This window comes from Leptonychotes weddellii, unplaced genomic scaffold (assembly GCF_054177405.1).
Source record: "Leptonychotes weddellii isolate Sample4059 unplaced genomic scaffold, ASM5417740v2 HiC_scaffold_880, whole genome shotgun sequence".
Lineage (NCBI taxonomy): Eukaryota > Metazoa > Chordata > Mammalia > Carnivora > Phocidae > Leptonychotes > Leptonychotes weddellii.
Window position 1 is genome coordinate 1 of NW_028059222.1, and position 14,817 is coordinate 14,817.

Sequence of the window (14,817 nt, forward strand, 5' to 3'; positions counted from 1 at the left end):
TATGACTCAGCAATTCCACTCCTAGGTATCTATCTAAGGGAATTGACACCATATGCCCAAATAGAAACTTATATACAAATGTTCATAGCAGCATGATCCACAGTAGCCAAATGTCCATCAACTCATGAGTGGATAGACAAAATGTGTTACCATGCACTGGAATATTACTCATCTATAAAAAGAAGTGTGTCCCAACACAGACAAATCCTGGAAACATTCTGCTACATGAAAGAAGCCAGATGCAAAATGATTCCATTTACCTGAAATGACCAGAATAGGCAAATTCATAGAGACGGACAGAAAGTAGATTTGTAGTTGCCAGGACCTGGCGAAGGGGTAACAGGGGTGATGAAAATGTTTTCGAATTTGAGAGTGGAGATGGTTGCACACCCAGTAAATATACTCAAAACCCCTGAATTTTCTAAAGAGCAAATTGCATGGCATATGAATTATATCTCAGTTTTTAAAGTTTTCATTTATTTATTTAAGAACTCTCTACATCCAATATGGGGCTCCAACTCAATGACCCCCAAATCAAGAGTCACATGCTCTTCCAACTGAGCCAGCCAGCCACCCTATCTCAATTTTTAAAAGCTATTTAAAAATGTGGTATTGGCTATTTTGTCCCCTGAGAGGCCCTGTTTACCTCTACAGAACTCAATCTCTTAAGGAAGAAGAATAGGAGAAAGAAAATTGGATATCAGAGACAGATAAATAAATCCAGCTCAGTCTGAAGTTCACACTCGAATACTTGTGCTTCAAGAAGCAGCTCTGGGTCATAAGTAATTATGCAGAGCTTCCCACGGGACCGGGGCGGTGGGGCGGGGGGAGAAGAATTTCACCTGCTTCTGCACCAGCGTAGTTGGAAAAAAGGAAGGACAGCAACTCTAGGGAAGACTTCTGGTACAGTCCGACCACGGTCTCGTTCAGGGGGTCCTTTTTCTTGTCCAGCCAGCCACCAATGTTGTAGTCCACGGTGCCGGCATAGTGGACCAGAGAGAAGTGCGCCTCGGCCTTGCCTTTGGCAGGCTTGGGCTTCTGGAAGTTGTTGGACTTCCCAAGGTGCTGCTCATACAGCTTGTTCTTGAAGGAGGTGTCTGTGGCCTTGGGGAACATGCACTCCTCTTCCAGGATGGAGAAGATGCCCATGGGCTGAGAGTAGGATGACAGACCATGACTCAGCATTTAATAGCACGTTTCAATGACTCCATTGTCTGCAGGAGCCAAACACAACCTCTCCGGTGGTTACCGCTCTGTCGCTAAGGAGCACCGCAGGGTACAGCGCTAGACACGGAGTAGGCGCTTAATGAATGCTTGTTGAACAAGAGAACATGGGAAGAAACTAACTGTATGTGTATACATGTGGCTCACTTTTAGCAATAGGCTTACCACCCCACCCCCCAAAAAAGTAAAGTTACATACACAGACATAAAATAATATGAGTAATATTGAAACAATCATGTCTGGATTTCTCAGTAGCCACCTTAGGAAGATAAACTCATTCCAACATGACCAGTGCTCAAAACATTATGGGAATTCCCTTTTTTCAGTTAATGTCTTATGCTATTTAAAAAAATTTTTTTTTTAAGATTTTATTTATTTATTTGAGAGAGAGAGCGAGCACAATCAGTGGGGAGGGGCAGAGGAAGATGGAGAAGCAGATTCCCCGTTGAGCAGGGAGCCCAATGCAGGACTCGATCCCAGGACCCTGGGATCATGACCTGAGCCAAAGGCAGATGCTTCACCAACTGAGCCACCCAGGCATCCCTCCTCTGCTATTTTTATAGTAACATTATTCTAAGAACTCTACTGCTCCATAGTCTGTCATCCTTGGGTCTTTGGATAAGTCAAAAAGGTATGAAATGCTACAGTTCCTCCCGGGGTCCCCTTCACATTCTTGGGGAGAACTGAGCCCTTGGATCTTAATCCCCATGTACCTCTTTCGGTGTCTGAATTATGCATGCTTTCCAAACACTTTTCTGTGCAAGGGAATTCAGCTCTCTGAAGGCTGGAAGAGTTGGGTTAGGATCACCATTCTATCATCAGGTTAGAGTGAGAGCAAAGAGATGATGCTCCCAACCAAGGAGGAGCTGTCCCTGGGGAGCAGCATCTATTTTTCTACCTTCTCGATGAGCTCGATGCAGGCAGCCAGGTCCATCCCGAAGTCGATGAAAGTCCACTCGATGCCCTCCTTCTTGTACTCCTCCTGCTCCAGCACGAACATGTGGTGGTTGAAGAACTGTTGCAGCTTCTCGTTGGTGAAGTTGATGCACAGCTGCTCCAGGCTGTTGAACTAGGTGTTGCAAATAGCAAGGAATTTGAGTGAGTCTGGAAAATCCAGTGGGGATTCAGCAAAGCAGACACAAAGTGGAAGGTCCTTAAAAAGGCCATTTATTCAAACAACTCACGTCGAAGAGCTCAAAGCCGGCAATGTCCAAGACCCTGATGAAGTACTGCCTGGGTTGCTTGGTGTCCAGCTGCTGGTTGATGCGGGTGGCCATCCACAGGAACATCTTCTCGTAGATGGCCTTGGCCAGAGCGCCCACCAAATTGGTCACCTTGAAGAAAAATCACCCACTCAACCCTCAAATTTGTGAAGAAAGATCACCCACTCAACCCTCAAAGTTGAAGCATGAAGCTGATGACATCTTCAAGGTCAAAAGCGGTTGGAGATTGGCCATTTCATATAGTCCAACCTAATATTAAATATTCCTTAGAGCACTTGCCAGCTTAGGATGTTCCCCTAACATCCTAACAGCTATGGTTGAACAGGATGTTCTAACAACCATGGTTATAACACATGACTCTAGACCCTGGCTGCAAATAACTGAACCAGAGGTGGACTTCTGATTCAAGTCGGGTAATGCAGAGTGTCTCTCCTGAGAATTTGGAATTGGGATCAAAGATACTGGTCTCAGTCTCTGCGGGAGGCTGAACTATGGAGATGTGAACTTGGGAGCTATGGGGTGGCCATGGGCAGGAGAGGTGGAAAGAGCTTGTCTGCCCAGTGAGGACACAGAAGAGGAGAGCAATGACTGTCTCTGGAGCCCCAGGGAAGGAGCTGCCGAAGGGCTGCCCAGTTCCAGAGGGCCCTTCAGTTCCTGGTTCCAGCCCTCCTGGTGCCCAACGGCGCTCCTCAATGTGCATTCCTTGAGCTACCCCAGGGGCCTAAGAATGAAATTCCCCTTAATGCTGAAGTCAGTTGCATATGCATTTCTGACGCTTGCAATTGAAAGAACTTTAAGATGGTGGTTAAAATAGCAGAATAACTGAGTCAGCTGAATTCAGAGCATCTCCATTACCTGCTGGACGTTCTGCCCTTTGGTGACATACTCGTTCCCAACCTTCACCCTCGGACAACACAAGCCTTTCAGCATTTCTGCAGAGTTCAGACCCATCAGGTAGCCAGCTTTGTCAGCCACTGAAAGAAGAGGGAAATGGTGTCACACAAAGACAGCAGCGGTTGACATGGCCAATCAGGCCCCGGGTCCTCTGGGAAACGTTTCCTAAAATCCTTTCTGGTGTTTTTATGTTCTCTATGTGCACCAGGACTGGGCTTGTCTGAGGAGGCTTTGATCTCATAGTCTAGGGGTGTAGGTTTTCCAGAACTTTTAGTTTGCCTTCTAGATGCAATCTTGAATTGAAGGTTGATCTTGACCTACTGATATTTAAATTTCTTTTTTTTTTTTTGAGAGAGAGAGAGAGAGAGCAGGGGAGGGGTACAGGGAGAGGGAGAGAGAGAATCCTAAGCAGGCTCCACAGTCAGCCTGGAGCCTGACCTGGGGCTCAATCTCCCCACCCTGAGATCTTGACCTGAGCTGAAACCAAGAGTTGGACGCTTAACTGACTGAGCCACCCAGGTGCCCGTAAATTTCATTTTTAGGAGGATACAGTTACACAGTAATATTGGAGTCTGATAATTGAACAAAATGGAGTATGAATAAAGGAGGCACCATTTGGGCAGTTAACAATATATGTAAAGCATGTTCCTAAATTTCTGCAAGATGCTATGCCCATAGCTGAGAGAGAACTACAAAACCTTGTCCCAGCCTTCAGGTGTTGAGAGAGGGTCAAAAGCAGTTGAGAATTGGCAATTTCATATAGTTCATTGGGACTTCAGTTGACTTTGGGATGGACCTGGCTGCCTGCACTGAGCTCATCAAGAAGGTAGAGAAATATCGCTCCTCTAGGGCCAGCTCCTCCTTGGTTAAGACCATTACATTATTGCTGGCTGGGGAGTTGAGCCAATAAAAATCCAGGACTGTATTTGTCAAGTGCTTAATAAGAGGCCAAATGTATGCTTTCCTTTTGCTCAAATTATCCCTTTCTCCTGCTCTGCCCATGTAGGAGGATGATATTCTTCTAGTCACTTAAACTTGAAAGCTTGGGGTGATTACATCTTTCCTCCTTATCCCTGACCTGCCTGTGCTCAGACAGGCACCAAATCCTGCTCGCTGCCCCTTCAAAATAGCTGGCATCTCCCTCGTTTGGAATAGTATAGTGGAAGAGAGCCTGGGTTCTAGACTCAGACGGCCTGACATTCAAATTTGGGTTTTGCTTCCTTATTACTCAGTTTTCTCATTTGTAAACTGGGGGTGGGGGGCAGGGTTGTGGCAGGACCCCATTGGCTGGGTTGTCATGAAGTGGGGGCCTGGTGTGTGGCGAGCATTCAGCAAATATTCACTTGGACTGGCATCATCATCAGAGGACCTCAGGGCTGGATTATAGCCCCACTTTCCCCTTTGTAGGATCTTTCAACTCCTGCACACAGAACACACAGCAGCTGGGGCTGGAAGGGGGCCTGAGCCCCCACCGTGATATTTATCATATGATCCATCTTTGCTGAGAAGCCTGACACACTTTCTTTTCAAGGTCCCACACTCTTGGTGAGCCTGACTGCTCACAGATTAATTCCCATGAACTTCCCCTGCTACGTGGAGAGTTCATGCTTTCCGGTGCCTACCATGTACATTCTAAACCATTTATCCCGGCACTCAAGGCCTTCTCCAACTGATACCAAAATAGCCGCTTTTTAATCCCCATCTCTTACAAATCCACCGCACACATCCTCTTCTGTAGCCAAAGTGGACCCCTCTGCTGTTCAGTCCCCTCACATTCCTTTCCCCTCCCCTTGATCATTATGCTTCCTCTGCCCAGACTGCCTTCTCCCCCCACCACCCCCACACACCGTTCAGAATCCTACCCATCCTTCAAAGTCCATTTCAGTGCCCTCTTCCTCCAGGAAGCCTTCCCTGATTACCCCAATCAGAAGTGTCTCTTGCTCTGAACAGAGTTTCTCTGCGGCTACCTATCTCGCCCCACGCGGGATTCCAAGATGGCCCCGAGGATTGGCTCCCCCTGGTGTACATTCCTTGAATAATCCCCTCCACTTGTGCGAAGGGTGGGATCAATCAAAGTTGATGGGCTATTTTATTACTCCTGCGATGAGGTCACTGATCAGTCGACTTGGAATTAATAAAAAGAGATTATCCCGGGCAACCTGACCCTAATCAGGTGAGCCTTTATGGGCAGTGATAAAGTCCCATATATTTTCCTGGCCTTGCTTTCAAGGCTATTGTTCTCACCTATCATCTGGGGCTCAAGACACACTGCTTCACACATTATGGAGAGGTAACAATAGATAGAACTACTGGAGATGAAGCAGTCTTTTCCTTACAGAGCTCGTAAGACACAGTGTGAGAGATGAGGCCCCATGAGCCGGGCGCATGGTGGGTGGGTCCTGCTGCTGGTAGCCCCTCCCCCTGCCCTCTGCTCAGTTTCCAGGACCAGGCAGAGGGGGATGGGGTGACCACCCAGGTGAGAGTCATGGGGTGGGGAAGGGGGGAGATTTGTACACCAGTCCTTGCTTCAGGGTCAAGTTCAACAGATATCAGAGTGGAATTGAAGGCAATGGGAGGAGGAAACCTCTTCACCTGGCCCAGGTGCTTAGGACCTAATTCTGCATATGAATAATGACGTGCACCGAGAGAAAGTGAAATTCACGGAACTATATCCTCTCGTCAATGTCCACCTTAACATAACAGGTGAACTGCAGGGTGGACAGTGATTATTCACTCACGAGAATGATGTCTTTTGTTTTTCAAGGATCCACCACTATAGGATTCCTTGACAGAGGGAGTGGACTTCCCCAGGGCAAGCACAATGAGCTTTGGACACCTCACATTCCGTTTGTGCGACTTCTGAAGAGCAGCTCTCAGGATGAACCCAGAGCTCATCCCACGGGGCCCCGTCCACACATGAACACAGGGGCAGAGTCAGACGGCAGTCTCTGCCCAGACGTGGTTACCTTCGGTGCCATCGGGCTCAGCCTGTTCCTCCCGCTGCTTCTGCTTGAACTTCATGTTCCCGTAATGCATCACAGCCCCCGTGAGCTTGTAGATCCCGACTTTCTCCTCTGAGCTGAAGCCCAGGATGTCAATGGCGTTCTGAGAGTTAGAGAAAAGACAGTTGTCACAGGGACTCAGTTGTCCCTCCGTTGTCACCCTTTCTGTCCAGCCCGTGAGACAGCATTTGCCCAAAGAAGTGGATGACGGGGATGGTATGTTAGGTTAGGGGTTAAAAGCCGTTTCTTTAACATGTTTGTGTGGGAGGGTGGAGATGATGGGAAGAAAATGTGAATACTCCGTTTTCTTCCATCCAATCAGGACTGATTTGAATCCTTTACACAGATTTGGGGCTGTTTTCTGGAGGAGACCACTGGGAACCACCGTGTGATACCAGGAGAAGGAATTCTCATGGAGAGTGTCTGAGAAATAGTGTCCAACACCTCGAGAGTCTGGCATTATAACCCAGGAACTCTGATGTTGTTCAGAATTGAGACAATATGGCGTGCCAGCCTGTTAGAACTGGAAGGGAAGGTCATCCAAAAGAATGCCATCATTTTTCAAATAAGAAAGGGGCGAACTTCTGCAGAGCCTCCCTGTGCTAGGTGTGGGGTGAAGCACCATCCATATGTCATCTCACTACGTCTCTATGAGAACCTTAGAGGTGTGCAGATCTTTCCAAAGTTCCAGGTGAGACCGGAGGTTCTGACAGGGTAAGGGACCTGCCCCAAATCACACAGGTAGCTTGTGGATAAAACGGGCTGGAGTAAGCACTGGGTCACTTCAGAGCCTACAGGCAGTTGCCGACTCGGTTTTATAACCGCTCGGTCCGTCTTCTACCACAAGGATTTCAACTAGAAAATCCTTCTTTGGGGTATGCGTATTGATTATATAGCAGGACTTGCAGCCTGAGCCTAAGCAATGCCCCCTGGAGGAGTTGACATGTCTGGAAAGTGTCTGGTGAGCTGGTAGATCAATGTCAGCAGGACGATATTGAACAATGAGGCACTCTTGAGGTGGTGCCCCCCCTTTTGGAAAGGGGAGTCCGGGCCGGGAGCCAACCTTGGGGAGGAGAGATTCTGAGCCATAATGGCTCCATATCCCACCCCAGCTGATGCGTATCTCTGTCGTAGGAAGGGGTTGCCATAGGTTAAAAGGGAAAACCTCTCACTCCACGTTGAAAGGAACCAGGTGAAAGTGTTACTGTCTGGGGAGCCTCTTGGGGAACGCAGACCCTCATAGGGAGCAATCCCCCTCTGCTCGGCCATAAACCATCACCCAGGAGAATCTCCGCAGGAGATTAATTGCTCAGAGATGTTGTCTGTTAGTTAAAAAAAAATGCAGGTTCTGGGGTTGGGCAGATCTGGCTTCAAATGTTCTGTCCTTGACAAACTCTGTCTTGAAGCAAATTGTGTGTTTTCTTTCTAAGACTCAGCTTCCATCTTTGTAAAATGGGGGCATTTTACAAGAGTTTTTTTTGGGGGGGGCTTAAATGAGATAAAGCAGGCAAAGCCACTTATCTCAGTTCCCAGCACATGTAAGTGCTCAGTGCACTTAGTTATTATTATTATTATTCTAGTTATGAATGTTGGAAATACTTCCCAAAGCTAATGGTCGGAGGCCTGACAGGTGCGCCGAGGACGTGTGGAAGCCGAACATGAGCCTGATTGGGGGGCGGGGGCAGGTAGAATGAGGTGTGCAGCGTCTGCTCCTACAGAGTGGGTTGTTTTTCCTGCTTTACTCTTTGCTGTGTTTTTACAATTTTCTTAAAGAACCACATGGTTTTGTGGCCTGAGAAGTTCCCACAAAACCTTTAAAAAATCTCATACGTGCAAAACCCCACTCTAAAATGCTAGAGAACGAAACTGGAGGCCCATTTTGGAGAACTTTCTGTCCCCCCCACCGAGCATCTCCTGGGGTGGAGTTGAGTGGGGAGGGGTACCATCCGGACAAATTTCCCTCGACATCTTGATTTCTGAGAGCTCCGGTCTGATCACTGAGCATCCCTGGGTCCCAGTTTCTGATTCGATCTCTAGCGTGCCTCTCAGTTCACAAACTCAGTAATTTTGTGCTGAAAGGAAGAAGGAAGGAGAGAAAGTGCTTACATCAGTCGCTAGCAGTTCTTCGCTGTCATTAATGCTGGCCACGGTGACCTCTCCCTGGCTCACGAAGGGGCAGTCAAAGGGATTGGTTGAAATGAGGAGCAAGTCTGCGAAACACGAAGGTCCCGTTAGCATCTCACACATGCGCGAGGCACTCTGGCTATCTCTCCAACGTGACTGACTTGGAGGATGAGACCAATACCCCAAGAACTTACCAATGAGTTCCAGCTTCTTGTTTGACAAGATTTGGTAAAAAATGTGATAGCTTCTCTCACTGGATAACTGAAACGTCACTCTGGATTTTTCTAAGAGATCTAAGGAGAATAAGAAAGAACGTGGTTTCAGGCTCCTGCGAGGTGCCTTTGTGGCCAAATACCATGGGGCCCAATATGGCGTTGGGACTCACAGGTTTCAATGTCCGCCGAGGCCAGCTTTCCTGTGGCTCCAAAATGAATCCGAATGAACTTCCCCTGTCCAATGGCAGGTTGACAAACATCACAGTTATTTTATGTAGATGGTACTGTGGCTGGCTTTTGCCAGGTGCTACCAGCCACAGGTGGGAAGGGTAGGGTCAGGGAAGTGATGATAGAAGGGAGGACTTCCCTCCTCTCTGTCTGCCTGGCACCCAGAATTCCCAAGTTGGCTTAGCCAAGACTCAGGTAGTTCTACCCAAAGCACCTGACCCTGTTCTTCCAGTTTTGGGGACACCCACAGGCTCCCTCTCCAACTTCTGCTTGGGATCACCTCACTCTAGATGGTCCCCTTGGTTTTTTTTTTTTTTTAGAAGATTTTTTATTTATTGATTTGACAGAGAGAGACACAGCGAGAGAGGGAACACAAGCAGGGGGAGTGGGAGAGGGAGAAGCAGGCTCTCGGCCGAGCAGGGAGCCCGATGTGGGGCTCGATCCCAGGACCCTGGGATCATGACCTGAGCCGAAGGCAGACGCTTGACGACTGAGCCACCCAGGCGCCCCGGTCCCCTTGGTTTTTATCCTGCTCTCTGGTACCTGGATTCCCAAATGCTTCATGATACCTTTGATAGACCTGGTTGGACCGTCTTGCCAAACTTCCTTCCTTCCTTCCTTCTTTCCTTCCTTCCTTTCTTTCTTTTTCTTTCCTTCCTTCCTTCCTTTCTCTCTCTCTCTCTCTCTCTTTCTCTCTTCCTTTCCTTTCTCCCTTACTCCCTCCCTTCTCTCTTTCTTTTGCCTCTGGGTGTTCTTTCTGAGATTTCTTGCTTTGGTTTTCCTTATCCCTTACTATACGCAAACCTAGCTCCTAGGCTCAGGCTAGGTTCTCTGGCTCCCCAAATACACATTCAGAGTCTGAGTTCTCCCCTTTGGAGGGGAGGCAAGAGGTGAAATTTTATGAGCGACTGGTTTCTACCACACCATGAGCAAATCTGAAGGCAAAAATGTTGCTTTGTTCATCTACCCCCAGAGTCTGGACTGTAGTCAGCACTTCATAATCTTCTCACTGTTTTCCAAATGAAGCTTGGGGAGAGTTGAAGGGTCATTGGAGGCATGAGTGGACTGTAAGTGTTGGTCTTCAGTGTTGCTAGCTGCTCAGTAGAAGATGATGGAAGTTTTAGCCTGCAAATGTTTGCTGGTGGGTGGAAGGTGGACAGGCTAACCGGGGCAATCGTGACTTCTGGCTCAGGGCCAAGAGGAGAGACCCAAGTACTAAATAAATGGGAGTGGCAATGGGAGTATCTAAAGGCATTGTCTTTCATTTTAAAGCTGGTGCCAGGTTAGCATAATTACTAACTTGGTGCAAGTATGTACCCCATATCTCTGCTGCGTAACACGCACCCAGATCCCCTACAATCAAGAGTTTTTAGTTGTGCACTAGGATGGGCAATGCACAGAGGACCAAGGGAAAGAAAGAAAGGTCAGGGCTCATAGCCACAGTCTCTGATGGCTGCATCTACTTTCTCATCAGTGACCAATTTATCCTTGAGAAGCAACAATAAAACACAAGCTTGAGATTATCCAGCTCCTGAGATGTGTGGAGTCCTGATATTCTCTTGCAACGATAGGCATAAGCGAGGGCTTCGCCTCATGGTAGTTGCTCATTTTGTGATATAGTGAGATTAGGTAGAGGGCTGGATGTTTGTTTATTTGCCCATGGGGAAGTAAAGACCTCTTTGGATGAGCAAATCTTAAGTGAAACGTCGAAGGATGGAACATATCCTTCAGTATCTACAACATCAACGTATGCCCAAGTTTTGAGCTCTCCTGCCTTCCCCAGGTTTTTCCTTCTCCCAGTGCCTTCTGACTTGGAGGAGTTCAAACCTGCTCACTTAATTCAAACTAAGGTTTCCGTGGCTAATAAGCCAATGGAGATTGCTCAGTGGACTTCAGAATTTTAAAATGCTTCCCTCTAGCGAGACCAAGTGTAGCATAAAGGATTTGCTCTCTACTTGTGGAATTTGAATCACCATGACTTCAGGATGCTCTGACTGAGGTGATGAGCTTAGTTAGGAATGGACAGATAACCATCCCCCCCCCCCCCACCGCCGACAATGAGCCAATGGTGTATCCGATTATCCCAGCAGCTCAATTGATCTGAATCACTTGAGGGTAGAATAAGGCTGGCTATATTCTAGTTTATGCCGGATTTTTTTTTTTTTTTAATATCCAGCATTTGAGGAGAGGGTTTGGTTCTTGGTGGGGGGGGGGGGGAGGAGAGTAGTTAAAATTGGACTGGATCTTACAAATCTTGAGGAGTTGTCATTCCTCACGGTCTTGGCATTTCCAAAGGCCTCAAGCAGGGGGTTGGCATGGATGATTTGATCTTCCAGAGTCCCCTAATAATAAATAAGGAAAAGCAAAGGGAGGACTTTGGAGGGTCCTCTGAAGGAGCCCATGGTGACTCGAAAGTGTGGATGCTCTGGGCAGGGTCTGGGGAGAGAAGCTGACCAGCCCAGCGTGGTGGCCAGTGCAGATGGGTGAAGGTACCCATGGGCCCATCTCCATCACCCGAGGAGGCTTCAAGGTCCCATCTTGGAGAGGATCTCATTAGTTCAGCATCAGTGTGAGTCTGGCCATACCAGATTCCAGGTTTCCTCTTGATTTTTCAGACCTTCTTTCCTCTCTGATAACACTCCATTATAAATCATGGATTTTTAGAATCCTCTGCTACAGCATGCATCATACCTATCTATTAGACATTTGGGTTCAGAAGTATAAATAGAATTGAGCAAAGAAAGTCACCCAAGGAATCATACAATAGAAATAGTGGTTCTCAAAAAAAATTTTTAAGTCATGAGAATTAAATATGTCATGAGAATTTTTGCTCAGAAGTCTGCTTATAGGGGCACCTGGGTGTCTCAGTCGGTGAAGTGTCTGCCTTTGGTTCAGGTCATGATCCCAGGGTCCTGAGATTGAGTCCTGCATCAGGCTCCCTACTCAGTGGGGAGTCTGCTTCTCCCTCTCCCTCTGCTCCCGACTCATGCTTGCCCTCTCTCTCTAGTGCTCTCTCTCTCTCAAATAAATAAATAAAATCTAAAAAAAAAAAAAAAAAGTCTGCTTATAGAAAGCAGAATTTTGACTCCCCCCGCCCCCCACGACTGCTTATCCTTCTGCTTCTGGAGCCGTTTTCAAACTATTGTCCTGCCCAGTGGTTCTCAAATTGTGATCCCTGAACCCATTGCCTGAACAGTGGGAACATGATAGAAATGCAAAGTAGCAAGACTGTGCATGGGAGTTAGGAATTTCAATCAGAAATTCTGGGCCCGGAGCCTAACAATCAGTTGTTAACAAGCTGTCCTAGTGATCCTGATGTGCGTTCCTGTCTGAGAGACCCCCCCTGCCAAAGCATCCTTTCTCCAGGCGAGCACGCAGGTTGCTGCTCACCGTCCCTGGGCTTGTTGAGGATGGAGCCGGTGCTATCTCTTGCGTCCACCAGGTGGCACCACCCCCAGCCTTGCCCCGCAAGCACCCGTGGGACCAGACCCCGCCCGGTGCATCTCTGCTGAGCACTGAGCCCTGCATCCACTCGGTGCTCACCCCGTCTTTAAGCTGTCCTTACTCCAGCAAACCTCTAAATGCAGGGAGCTCCTCACCTGCATCTTGCCTGGCTGCGGCTCCTTCTTTTTGTCCCCAGTGACCGCAATTGTTGCAAAGTACTGGATGACACGCTTGGTGTTCACCGTCTTCCCCGCCCCGGATTCTCCGCTGTCGATTTAAAAGCAAGTAAGATAAAGGAGTGGAAGGGACGGCTCTGGCTTCCAAGTCATCGTGGTGCAAATTCAGGTTACTCACGTGATGAGGATGGACTGATTGTCTCGATCTAGAAAGGCAGAGGGGAGAAAACAAAATAAAGGAACAGCAAACACATGGAATATAAAAATAGGGCAGCATCGGGGGTGATTGGAGGGGATGGCTTTGCTGTGAACTAGCAGTGTGAGGACTTGGGCGTGGCTAATCTTCCTCGAGACAATTAGTGTAGATTTTCCGCATGGCAAGTGAACAGTGAATCCCACAGCGGAAAGTGATTCTTGTTCATAGATCTTCAACTGCTGACCAGCAATTTCTCATCTCCTTTTTTAACGAAGAGAGCAAGTCTCAGACTCGGGGCTTGTGGGAAGGTGCAGCTTCTAATTAGAATCCATGGTGGGCGCCTGGGTGGCTCAGTCGTTGGGCGTCTGCCTTCGGCTCGGGTCGTGATCCCAGGGTCCTGGGATCGAGTCCCGCATTGGGCTCCCTGCTCGGCGGGAAGCCTGCTTCTCCCTCTCCCACTCCCCCTGCTTGTATTCCTGCTCTCGCTATCTCTCTCTCTCTGTCAAATAAATAAAAAAAAAAAAAAAAAAAAAAAAGAATCCATGGAGACCGATTGGTTGTCCTTGGGTTTTTCTTTTACCTTTACTCTATACTTGTGAAAGGTGATCATGGTTTTCCACTTACAATCATTTATGAGTTGAGTTGTAGCCCCCTCTACCCAAATTCATCTGTTGAGGTTCTTACCCCCAGGACCTCAGAATATGACCTTATTTGGAAACTGGGTCATTGTAGATGTTATTAGTGAAGATGAAATCACATTGGGGGTGCCTGGGTGGCTCAGTCGGTGAAGTGTCTGCCTTCAGCTCAGGTCATGATCCCAGGATCCTGGGATCGAGCCCCGCGTCGTGGTCCCTGCTCAGTGGGGAGCCTGCTTCTTCTCCCCTCCGCCCCTGCTCAGGCCCTCTCTTTCGCTCTCTCTCTCAAAAATAAATAAATAAAATCTTAAGGAAAAAAAGATGAAGTCATACTGGAGTGGGGGGGGGCTCTAATCCAATACAATTGGCATCCTTATCAAAAGGAGAGATTTGGAGACAGATGCACACAGGGAGAATGCCGCCTATAGGTGATTGTGTAAGCAGGGGGGCGCTTCTACCGAGGAACCCCCAAGACGGCCACCAAACCACCAAGTAACTGTGAGAGAGTCAGGGAACGGATTCTGCCTCTCAGCTCTGGGGAGGAAAGGACCCCGCTGACACCCCAACCTCGGACTTTCCGCCTCCAGCCTTGGAGACAATAATTTTTGCTGTGTAAGCCACCCGTCTTGTGGTACTCTGATACAGCAGCCCTAGGAAACTCCTACAAATAGTGCTATCGATCTTCCCTTGAAAACCGATGCACCTTCGGTCAATTTGAAGACAAATATTAAGTGTGCAGGAATGGCTAGGCTTGAGTGTGAGAGAGGAGGGCTTGAGGTTTGGGCAAACGGAGGTTTAGTAGATGACTATGAGTGTCTTCAGATCTCACAGGCTTGCTTCTGCCTCCTGAGTCTGCACCAGACCAAGTCAGGTGAAAGTGGGACAGACAAAAGTGACTCAAAACATAGTGACCTGGCAGTGTTACCACGTGTCTATGTCCTGTGCCATTCTGGGAATTTAGGGAAGAGAAAGAAGAACCTGAGTCTAGGAAGGAAGACTGTGCAGGGACATTGCTATGCCCGGTTCTCCAATTTTGCACCCTAGTGGCTATTAATCTAATCTCTCTTCTTCTAAGCATGCTCATGTCCGTGTGTGTGTGTGTGTGTGTGTGGGGGGGGTTCTTTGGAGGTGGGGGCAGGGCATCTCCCTGGATTCCGCATTCCCCCAAATAAGCAGGTGCACAGCGGGGCTCCAGTCGTGAGCACTGGCCTATGCACCGTGGCTGCTAATGGGGGATATGCACCTCTGGCTCTTCATCATGAAATCATCAGAGTCTCTGAAGGTCACCTTGACCATCGCCCCATTCAGATGATCAAGTCCCTCTGAAAGGCTTGAATAATTAGCTAAGAACCTGTCCAGTTAAATGGCTTGCATAATTAACTAAAAACTATTTTTGAAAAATAGGGATTGAAGAAATTGCTCACCTGTCAGCATGAACTGATAGGCGTTGTCAGAG

General features: G+C 48.0%; 1 protein-coding gene across 1 annotated transcript; it reads right to left on the reverse strand.

The window, feature by feature from the left end:
- Positions 1 to 854: 854 nt before the first annotated feature.
- On the reverse strand, positions 855 to 14,813 carry LOC102728668 (myosin-13; the record flags this gene model as incomplete). Its single annotated transcript, XM_081811607.1, has 12 exons — positions 855 to 1,152; positions 2,123 to 2,293; positions 2,409 to 2,558; positions 3,303 to 3,421; positions 6,308 to 6,446; positions 8,450 to 8,553; positions 8,662 to 8,760; positions 8,853 to 8,916; positions 11,160 to 11,252; positions 12,510 to 12,621; positions 12,709 to 12,736; positions 14,786 to 14,813. Coding segments are annotated over 12 exons (1,405 nt in total), but the record flags the coding sequence as incomplete, so codon positions are not given.
- Between the last annotated feature and the right edge of the window lie 4 nt (positions 14,814 to 14,817).